This window comes from Verticillium alfalfae, genomic scaffold (genome assembly GCF_000150825.1).
Source record: "Verticillium alfalfae VaMs.102 supercont1.2 genomic scaffold, whole genome shotgun sequence".
Taxonomy (NCBI): domain Eukaryota; kingdom Fungi; phylum Ascomycota; class Sordariomycetes; order Glomerellales; family Plectosphaerellaceae; genus Verticillium; species Verticillium alfalfae.
The window spans coordinates 1,258,137-1,268,742 of record NW_003315037.1 but is presented as its reverse complement, the minus strand read 5'-3'; the positions used below and the strand labels follow the sequence as shown (position 1 = coordinate 1,268,742).

Below are 10,606 nucleotides of genomic sequence, written 5' to 3'. Positions count from 1 at the left end.
CACCTGCTCAACAACGTTATGTTCAGGTTGCTGGTAGGCATGGTAGCAATAAAGACATCCGGCTTAGTCGGCTGTGTCAGCGGGGCTTTCATGAATTTCTTGAGGTGGAGGTGGGCAAGGAGAATATGCATCGCGTCTCTTTCAGATTCATCATTCGTCATGCGTTGGAACGGCAGAATTCGAATCGTGGTTGTCATGATGCATTGTGCGTAGACGAACACGACGGCGGCCAGTAGTTGTGGCAGTACACGGAACAGAAAGTACTGTCCGTGGTTGATATCGTCAACGCCATAGTGCAACGTCATCAAGCCAGGTCGTATCGTTGTCAGAATGGCGGACGTGACGAGCATGACAATCATAATAATGCATAATGCCATCATGGTGGTCATTGAGGGTAGTCGTAAAATTCGTGGGACATAGGTGATTTCGGGATAGTTGATTCTCAGGGGATCGATAATATCAAGCTTGGGCAGGCCTTCCCGTCGGGTCGGGTGGACTTCACTGATCGGTATCCAACGGTTGGAGCCCAACTGTTTGGGTTCGTCCTCTCCAATGAAGCGTGAAGAAGTCGTTGACCTCGGCTGTGAGAGAGGTCGTGTCGTGTTGTAGGCTTCGAGTCTTATGGGAGTGGCACCGAACTCCTCGTTCTCGTCTTGCGACTGTGATACCGCGCTGTGGCGCACGGAGTTGCGCGTGTAAACCGAAGGCACAGGAGCGAGAGATGGCACCAGATTGCGTGCCTTGCTTGAACGCCTCTTGGGTACCGCGTAATCATCATCAGAGTATTCGTCATAATCATTAGGGAGCTCGTTCTGCCACGAGGCGCCGGCATCGCCTCGGGTGGTCGCTGTGGCATCTGACGTGGCAGAGTGCCTAGGCCATGACTCTTGAGTGAGGGCGCCAAGGGCATAGTTGATAAATGGTCCATCATCGACGCCGGGCGTGATTGAACCATTGACGGCAATGGTCATGTCATCGCGAAAGCCCTTGGCGCGTGCGCGGTTGGCGACCTCGTCCATGGCTAGCTGTGCTTCGTTGAAGCGTACTGTCGTTTGAGATTGGATGTGGACTGTCGACTCGGAGTCGATTCGTCGAGGTGGACGCGGATCCGGGCGATTGTCGATCAGTGGTTCGTCTGGGTGCCGACGAATGTCACGTAGCGGGTTTCCGAACTGTGCGAACAGACGGCTAGGACCGTAGCTCTCGGTGATGGTCGAGTCGGATTCAGAGTGTCCTGGCGGTGACGGGGCGTGGAAGATGGCCGGAGCCTGAGGTGAGAGAGAAACGTGACCGGAGTCGCTCGTCAGGTCATCGCCGCCGCGTGACCTGTCGCCATGCGGCCGAATGGTGGCCTCTGACTGCTCAGAAGGGGTCTTGGGGGACCAGAATTGAGGCGGTTGGGGACCTGTTATGCGACCCGTCAGTATATCAAGTCGGCGACCACGTATTGGAGGGCGCTGAATGACTGGAGAAGCCCAACATACGCTGTCGATCGATAAAGTCGAATGTCAGGTCTTGGAAATTCATTCTTCGATGTGTGTGAAGATGCGTCGAGCGAAGCCCACTAAGACCTTTCAACACACTGACCGAAGACGAGGTGAGGGACAGGGTGATGTAGTAGTGTATGCTAGACAAAGATGCGCGCCAATGCAGATGTGGATTGAATGATGCATGATGCAGACAGAAAGCGCCATGTTTGGGCAATTCAGTCGTTTTGGTCAACGGCGCCGCCAATTGCCAGTGGCTGGTCGACCCCTTGCCACGACCCAGAGGCGAGAAAAAAAGAAGGACACGGACAACATGGGGGCAGACGAGAGGAAGGTTGGGTGGTGATGGTGAGAAAGCCAGGGTGAGTGAGTGAGAGTGTGCTGTGACGACTCCATCCCCAGCCTCTCTCTCGAGGCGTTTGGGCTTAGAGGAAAGCGGACCGGGGCCCGGAAGCTAGGGCCATGCCGTGCCCCAATGCAGGTGCTAGGCTCAGACGCACATTGGGTAGCGCGCGATGAAAGAAAGAGATGGAACTCACAGCACAATTGTCAAGGATGGAGGGATCGCGAGAAAACGCTGTTCGAGGCTGCTTCACAGGTATCGCACGTGTGTGTATGTAGTTTTACGAAGAAAAGTTTCTGCGCGGCTGCAACGAGACGGTGAGCTGCTTTGCTCCTGCCTGCATACGTGCCGTACCTTCTTGCAGCATCTCAGTGGGGGAGCTGCAGCCTGCATGCGCCTTCCACGCGGTAGTGCCTACCTAGGTACTTGCCTTGCCTTGGGCTGACAGGCGACCGTCCTGGGGACCGCCCCGGGACCAGATAGGGCACACGACCTCTCGCTCAGCTGGGGACGCAAGGGCAGGCACTCCACTATGATGCAGCTTCCCCGAAGAGAAAAGCTGTGGCTGGGGGAGGGATGCTGATCTTCGTCGGTCCGTGCGTCCGGCTTCTTCCTTCCTAAGGGCGACCTTCCATCCTGATGGCAGCTGCCAGGGATGGAAGCATGGAAAGGCCGTGCTTGCTCCCTCTACAGTACTATGGAGCATCACACCCGGCACTTCGGTCACCAAAGTGGATGCAATCGACAGCTCGGGTGCAGCCCCGTGTTTGAGGTGCTTGACAACCCTAAGGACCATGTCCTGGGTGCTGACAGGCCACCTGCCAGCCTCGTCTCCATTGCTGCTTTTTTTTTTCTTCCTCCTTCTCCCCCACCGGCAACACCGAGTCGCGGGTTCTGGCCACAAGGGGGCACCCGTGCAGATCCACAGGGTGACGCTGGTCAATCCAAGGGATGCCGTTCAAAGCCTGAAAGAGGGTCTATTTGATGTCACAGGGACAAAGCACCTAGCTGCCCAACGACCGGATTCTGGGAACATGGCCCCAAGTGGGAAATGGCCCCAAGTAAGGTAGGTAAGGTAGTATTACATGGCGAAATGGTCACGGCAGTGCCAGAGAACCCTTGGTTACATCTTCTCGACCCCGGCATCGTGCCCCTACGCCCTCGACTCGGATATCGTCCCATGTGCATGTCCAGCCTACGCCCGGAGTAGATCTGACAAGCCAGCCGACGGCGGCGCCACATCTACCAGCAGCTCGTTTGTCCTCCGAATACGATCGTACACAACCTTTTCTTCCGCTGCCCAGCGCGTCCCTGCCTCCTTCGGGTTTGGCGCACTCGACCAGAAGCGCCCAAGCTTGGATGTGGACCCTGCCGCCGCCGTGGCTTTCCCTTCAGCCTCCTGCTGCTGTGCCTTCTCCTCCTTTGCCAGCCGCTTGACCATGAGTGACCAGTTATGCAGCCCTGTACCCAAACACTCCCTGCAGGTCGTCTTCATCGCTCGGTTCGCCGCCGTGTCGGGGCCCAGCTCGCGAAGCTGTTCTTCCGCGAGGTCCACGCCGTCGCGTGTCCAGGTGAGACCTTCCTCGCGTGTTCGCAATGTATCGTTGCTCGAGTAAAGAATCTCGCCAATGTAGAGGTGAAGGGCCGCTTCCTCGCAAAGCTGCTTGTTGTCGCGCCATGGGGGGGGTCGTTCCATCAGGCGGAGGCGGGGGGTACTGTGGTGGTTGTGCCAGTGCCCACAGTTTTTGCCAGAAGTTGGATGGCGATGATTCAAACGACTTCTGCCTTGCTGTGGTTGGCGGTGTCGTGGGCAAAGCGCGACGGGCGCGGAGGAGAGATACAAGATTGGGAGTGCTCCGCGACGTCACCGCCATGGGCCTTGTGCGTCGCCATCGCAGTGAGAACAGATAGGACGTTTCTGAGGGGGCTGTCGACTTGTCGTTGAGGGTCATGTCGACGGTCATACAGGAGGTGAAGATGGGTCGACAGTCTCCAAGGCAATGGAGAGTGCCCAGTCGTACACCCTGGCAGCAGCCTCCGGCACCTTCTTGAAGTCTAAGAAGGAAGCATACGCAAGCGCTGCATCGAGTCTTTGCTTGGTGCTGAAGCCCTTGGTCGTCAGAATCCGAAGGTAGGCATTCTCCGCAGACTCGTAGGCCACCTCACAGTTTTCTTCTTTCGGGGCACCGGGAGCTCCCACAGGCATGGGCTGAGGCCGGGGGTTCGAGGGTCCGACAACCATAGCCGGGGGGCAGACAATGTTGCGAGTGCGATCTTTGACCCAGCCGTCCACCTGCTCGAGCGTCGTCGCCAGCAGCATCATGACCTCGTAGTAGCCTCGCCTCCAGGTTTCGTCCTTGGTCGAAATATCCTTGCCCACACTTCCCAAACCATCAATGGACAAGGGCTCATCACCAAGAAGCTCCCGAACACCAGCGCCATCAAGCTGGGGGTCCTCAAGTCTCTTCAGAGCATTCTGACACGACACGATAATCTCGTCATAATTTGTGCCCCGATTCCCAGCAACCCGCTGCGCACTCTTCGCGCCCCGAACACCCATGCGCGTCAGGAACGACCACTCATGCGGCGTGGGGAAGTCTTTTTCCAACCATTCTTGGTTGAGCATGAATCCGATGGCGACAACGCAGACGAGAGAGCCCCAGATGGAGATGTTATACCGGAGGAAGAGTCGGCCCTCATGCCTCAGCCATAGCTTCTTTTCGGTGGTAAAGTAACGGACTTTGCGCCGTGTTGTCGTCACTGGTATCGAGAGGAAAGGAAGCTGCGGTCGCACACGGGACGCGAGCGTTGTGTTGCTGGTAAATTCGCGGGCGGGGAGCTGGAAAAGTCGCTCGAGGAGGCGGCGGCGAGTGGCCAAGCGCTGCCGTGTTGTCGGAAGCATGTCTATGTCTAGCAATGTGTGGGATGCGGTTATGGTATGGTCGTCATGCTGATGTCGAGCGTGCTGCAGTGGATCGATGATAGTTCGAGGCAAGCATGTGGACGAGCAGCTGGATCGAGGCTGGCAGTACCCTCGAAAGCCTGCTGGTTCCTTGCGTGTCGATTGTCAATGGTGGTCACCGCTGATGCCTCTATTCTGACTGGCTCTTGCTGAGCCTGCAGTTGGGGAACTCGAGTCGTCGGTACGTCGGCGGATGATAATTCCGCGCTCGCAGGCATTGGCCTCTCCGATTGGTCCACACCCATCGCAACCAGCCAAGGGCAAACTCGAAGCCGTCGATTTCGTGAGCTCCTGGATCCAAGGGCAACTCGATAGCAATTTTGTATCTGTCGTAGGTACAAAACTTTACATCAACGTTTCATACTCTTGATCACGGAACTTACACAGGATTTTCCGATCATGGCCGCTTGAAAATGGCGTCTTTGATCGAGCGAGCGGCGGCGGACTCCCGCCTGCAGTTCGCCGCAACTGCAATCATCTCTGGCCTCACAGTGGGCGCCCTCATTTTTGGGTACCAAGCATTGGACAGGGAAGAGAGGCTCTATGAATTGAAGCATTCTATACCGCCTATTGCGGATGGCGAACATACGCCAGAAAAGGTGCGCCGTCGCCCATTTTTGAGCCATGAAGCCCCCCATCGACTGACATTGGCCAGCTCACGCAATTCGGTGGTGTTTCCTCGACCCTTGATAAAGAGGATGCACGCAACGAAGCACTCGCCAAGAGGGCCCAAGCCGGTGACTTTGACGACGAGCTCATTCTTGAACAACTCGCCCGCAATCGCGTCTTTCTCCAGGACGAGGGCCTCAAGAAGCTACGGGAATCGTTCGTCATCGTGGTCGGATGCGGTGGCGTGGGCTCTCACTGCACAGCATCCCTGGCCAGGTCCGGTGTTTCCAAGATCCGTCTGATCGACTTCGACCAGGTCACGCTCAGCTCCCTGAACCGCCACGCCGTGGCAACGCTCGCCGACGTTGGCATGCCCAAGGTGCAATGCCTGTACCGGCGACTCATTGCCATTGCGCCCTGGGTCAAGTACGACCTGCGACTGCAGAAGTTTGAGGCTGGCGTCGAGGATGATGTCTTGTCGCCTTGGGATGACGGCCAAAAGCCCGATTTCATCGTGGACGCCATTGACAACATCGACACCAAGGTTGCGCTGCTCAAGTACTGTCACGATCACAAGATTCCCGTCATCTCGAGCATGGGCGCCGGTGCCAAGAGCGACCCGACGCGCATTGTCGTTGGCGACATTGGCACCAGTACGGACGACGGCCTTTCGAGGGCGACGAGGCGGAGGTTGAAGTTGCAGGGCATCACCAGCGGCATCCCCGTTGTCTTCTCGACTGAGAAGACTGGCGAGGGTAAGGCCGGCCTCCTGCCCCTCGCTGAGGAGGAGTTCCAGAAGGGCAAGGTCGGCGATCTGGGTGTCCTGCCCAATTTCAGGGTGCGCATCCTTCCTGTGCTTGGAACCATGCCTGCGGTGTTCGGCTATGTTATTGCGAATCACATCATCTTGAGTATCACTGGTACAGCCCCCCCAATCTCCCATCTCGCCAGACAATTCGGCCATCCGGGACACTGACACGCGATAGGCTATCCGACAGATTACATCCCCGGCAAGGGCCGTGACAAGATGTACGACAGCATACTGGCTTTTATCCAGAGCACGGAGGAGAAGCTTGCTCGCATGACTGAGGGGTCCAGTGACCCTGAGGTGGCCAAGGGTCTCAAGACACCCATTACACCCGGTGACATTGCATTCCTCGCCGAGGAGCTGTGGAGGGGCCGTAGTGCTGTGACTGGCATCCCGACGAGAAACGTCCTCATCAGGTGGCGGAAGCCGGAGGGCAAGACGATGGTACGAATCGGAGAGGGTGCCGATGAACAGAAGAGCTCCGACGTGCGCCTTGGCGACTTGGTCTGCATGACAAAGGACGAGGCGACGAGGCACGAGAAGATGATCCTGCGAGGAGACTCCAAGCACGAAGATCTGTACGATGAGTCCGTGATTGCCAAGATTGAGGCGAGATTAGAAGAGGCGCGGGGGTTTGAACAGCACAGGTAACCAAAGATAATCTGTCAACTTGAGGCGCCTGAGAGATATCATCCATTCACACTGTTGTTACGGCGCAGTCATCCTAATTGAAAATCTCGCCATGCTAATGCGTCGCTTCATGATGCTTCAAAATACAATTCCTCAACACGTTGACTCAGCCAAGGATAAACCATGCAAGAATCGGAAGAAACCACGCCGTCGGCCTCAGTGATCCACCACTGGACTGCACATCTACCTTCTGTTCGCCGCGTCCCGGGTCAACCGCACTCGGGTCAACCGCACTCGGAGCCGGCAACCACCACGCCGCGGGAACCTGCGTTATGAAATCATACCAATACCTGCCCCATCTCTCTGTACCCATCCATCGACGGGTGGATGCAGTCATTACGCAAGAAGCTCTGGGGCATAGCGCTAAAGTCCGCGGCGAGGACCTTGTGCCCGGCATCAAGAGAGTCGCCTGACGACGTCTGGGATGAGAGCTTGGTCTCCGTGGTCCTCGCGACCCGGTTCGTCTGGCACGAGCCGAGGATGACTGCCACGATGATGACCGCATCGGGACAGGCCCGGATCATGAGGTCGAGAAGATCACCGAGCCGCCCGGCCGCGGCTGTGGGGTCGTTTCCCTCCTTTGCGATGCGCTCGACAGAGGCCATGTCGTTTGTGCCCGCATGCAGCAGGATGAGGTTTGGTCGTTGTTCGAGGGACGGCCCGATGTGCTCGGCAAGGAATTGTATGGTTTTGCCGTTCCACGCAGCCTATGAATGGTCAGATGGACACTCGTCGACGTGCCGCGGGAAATTCTCTCGTCTCACAAAATAGCCATCGCGCATTGCTCCGCCGTGTTCTGTCCCGACGAATTCGACCTCGTTACCTGGTCACTTGGTCAGCACGCTGCAAACTCGGACTGACGTGAGTTCTGGCTGACTCCTGGACAAGCGTTCTGCGAGGTCGCTTCTGTACCCGTTCAGTTCTTTGCTGCCGTGTCCTACGGTGACAGAATCTCCCACGCAGAGGATGCGAAGTGTGGTTTCAGACGAGATCGTTTGGGCTGGAGAGGCATCCGTTACCGAGAGCGGCAGGTTGAGTGACAGGTCTGTGTCGGCATTGCGTTGAAAGAAAGAAGATGAGGCCAGGCCGAGGGCCGTGATCAGGACAAGGATTTGTCTAGACCACATGCTCGGGCAAGGGAAGTGATGAGGAGTTGCAGGTCGTCCGGCAGAAGATTCTAGGGGATGGAAGATTGTGCTAGACCGTAGAGATTCAGGGGTGTTCCTCTGGCGAAGAAATCGAGGAGAAGGACAATGTCTAGTGAACTCAACAATATTGAGTAGTCGTATGTCACAGCGAGTTGTTTACCACGGCTTATACCCCAAACCGGGTTTCAAGACGTTGGGATACCATGATATCATATATACGCACCTAGACTCGGCTGACGAACTCGTCACACACTTGAGTTCGCAGGAGAAACGGAATCTTCACCCGCAGGTGTCCTGCGGCTCGCCACGAGCTGTCAAGTTGGCTTCCCATGCGCCGTCCGCAGCATCATGGCATGGCTGAGACCGACAACCGCTATACATGGGTGGTGCTGGTCACCTAGTAGATTGAGGCGGCGGCTGGCATCACGATGAACTTCTTGAGAGGGCTTTCTACGTCTTGGCCCTTGCGCCTTACGCAGCATGCTAAGTTTCAACGCGGCCAAAAAGACTGAAGCGACTTGGCGATTGCCCTGAGCCACAGTAACGTGGACGGCGCAGTACGTTAAACCTTGGCCCGTTGTAAATTAGCCGTGTCGATCCGGCCGGCAGCGGGCCTCACTTCGTGGGACTACCCCTACCCCGGAACAAAGGGGTGACATGTTTGCATCCCTAGTGGCGGTTCATCTCATTCGCCTTGTGATCATCTGTATACTGCTTTTGAAAGACAGATACTATTGCGCTGATGGCTCAAATTCATGACACGACTGCGGATGCAGTTCTGGGGAATCCCTAGGCAGTAGGCATAGTGCCGGGCGGACTGCCGACGCTCACGGTGCTACGCATGACGGGCCGTGGATCACAATGCAGGGCCTGGGCAAATGGGCTGCGCATAGCTGTTGGCGGGTGCATGGCTTGGATGCCGAGCCTCAGTCATATCGCCACTTCTGCCAACTGGCGTCGTGACGCGGCACCGTACCTGCAGGTGTCGATTGAGCTGTTCGAGAGGATAGATGGATCGAATTGTGTGAGGTCGCCTGGAGGTGCAGATGGCAGACGCTGCGTGGATTTCTCTCGGTGCCCTGCGAATGAGAGAACATGCTGACAGATCTTTTGTCGTGCCATAACAAGATGGAGAGTCGGTGGAGGTCGTAGGGACATCCCGGATAGATGGTGTACACACGTGATGGGTACAGGAAGCGGCGTGCCTTGTTGCTTCATTTGGGCCGCGAGAGTCCCAGGGTAGCACCAGGTGACTGTGTTAATTTTGACCACTGCTTAGACTTTGTGAGGCGGGGCTAAACGGAAGCTGAACAGATGAACAGCAGGTTGCTTGGCGGGTGGTGGCGAATGCTCTTAGTGAACCTTATCATGGGCCTCGCCGCGACAGAAATAGTAACCCTGGCGAGCTTGATTTCCCCGTCCTGGCAGGGCGCTTGTCGACCACAATCTCGAGGGTACCCTGATGGCGTGCTTCCAGAACAGCGGAAGAAGGCTCGGAAACTACGCATGTCTGGTGGGAAATGCCCGGCATCATCGTATTTGAGTAGGCGCTGTGAGGACGAGGCGCAGGTCTTTAGGTCAAGTAGCTTGCCGGCTCTTTTTGCGCTTGGGCATTGTCTGGAAATGTATCGAGGCCTTCCAGCACGAACGGCCGGACTCCCGCCCGCTCATGTGCATGGCCATACTGCCAGCCTGTACTCATGTGGTCGAAGGCGACACACATGGTAGGCGTCGAGAGTCGGTGACGGCAGGACGCATATTGTCGTGCTGGGATGCGAGATCACATGTGACGAGCATGTAAGCCCTGGTGGGTGAAGCATGAGCGGCAGAGGAAGACCAATTCTTGAGCCTATGCAGTGTGAGCCGAACAGTCAAGTCTGATCTAGTAGTAGATGTTTAAAAAAAAAAAGCTGCTCCATGCGTACTACGAAGGTGACAGACTGGACAGGTCTTGATGGGCAGTCACGGAGCCGGGAGGATGATCCGCTTCTTCAGGCACCCGTCCCAGCGAGCACCTTAGTCAGCCCAAGCGCCATGAGCTCCCCAAACCCCATTGTCGCGACAGGACGCGTCTCCAGTTTGACTTGCATTCTCTTTTCTACAACTTCCACGAGCACAGGACCTCGCTATTCTCTTCCATCCGCGATTGAATCCCCTCGACGAGCCACGTCAACCATCCGTCTTACTTTTTGCACGTGTTCGAAGGACTCTGGCGAGGACCCAACCGATCGATTGCAAGTTGCTTCTCCAGCTTCGCGTCTCGCCTCAAAATCCGAAGACGTCCATTCCTGCAATGTCTAGCATCGCTTCCCTGGATCCCAATATTGCTCAAACCCGAAGACAGCAAGGACACATGTTGGAGGAGCCCTGGTCCCCGAGCAGACGAGGGATCTGTCCAGTCGAAGGCAATGGTGGCAAGTGCTTCACCGTACCGCTTCGGCAGCACCGCGTCCATCGGCCTGCCAAATCTGCGTTTTCTCCGGAGCATCCTCATCAGTACTTACCAGTAGGAACCTTGCCTGTCACGGCCTTTTTTCCCCCGCCTCCGCATGCTGTCGA

At 56.6% G+C, this 10,606-nt stretch overlaps 4 protein-coding genes across 4 annotated transcripts in view; 1 reads left to right on the top strand and 3 right to left on the bottom strand.

The window, feature by feature from the left end:
- VDBG_01841 (conserved hypothetical protein) overlaps positions 1–1,527 on the bottom strand; it is a gene marked incomplete at both ends in the record, with an annotated part of 2,511 nt that extends 984 nt beyond the window's left edge. The window contains 2 exons of the mRNA XM_003007607.1: positions 4–1,405; positions 1,485–1,527. Coding sequence (XP_003007653.1) covers positions 4–1,405; positions 1,485–1,527 — 1,445 coding nt within the window. The remainder of the gene's footprint in view (positions 1–3; positions 1,406–1,484) is intronic.
- A 1,498-nt stretch (positions 1,528–3,025) lies between these two features.
- VDBG_01840 (conserved hypothetical protein) lies at positions 3,026–5,037 on the bottom strand (the record flags this gene model as incomplete). The annotated part of the gene is made up of 3 exons (XM_003007606.1): positions 3,026–3,545; positions 3,852–4,740; positions 4,836–5,037. 3 exons carry the CDS (start codon positions 5,035–5,037, stop codon positions 3,026–3,028), a joined length of 1,611 nt encoding a protein of 536 aa, XP_003007652.1.
- Positions 5,038–5,205: 168 nt separating this feature from the next.
- Positions 5,206–6,860, top strand: VDBG_01839 (ubiquitin-protein ligase molybdopterin-converting factor; the record flags this gene model as incomplete). Its single annotated transcript, XM_003007605.1, has 3 exons — positions 5,206–5,391; positions 5,448–6,321; positions 6,388–6,860. 3 exons carry the CDS (start codon positions 5,206–5,208, stop codon positions 6,858–6,860), a joined length of 1,533 nt encoding a protein of 510 aa, XP_003007651.1.
- Positions 6,861–7,177: 317 nt separating this feature from the next.
- On the bottom strand, positions 7,178–8,026 carry VDBG_01838 (conserved hypothetical protein; the record flags this gene model as incomplete). The annotated part of the gene is made up of 3 exons (XM_003007604.1): positions 7,178–7,606; positions 7,664–7,722; positions 7,777–8,026. The coding sequence occupies 3 exons, from the start codon at positions 8,024–8,026 to the stop codon at positions 7,178–7,180; spliced, it is 738 nt and encodes a 245-aa protein (XP_003007650.1).
- Positions 8,027–10,606: the final 2,580 nt, after the last annotated feature.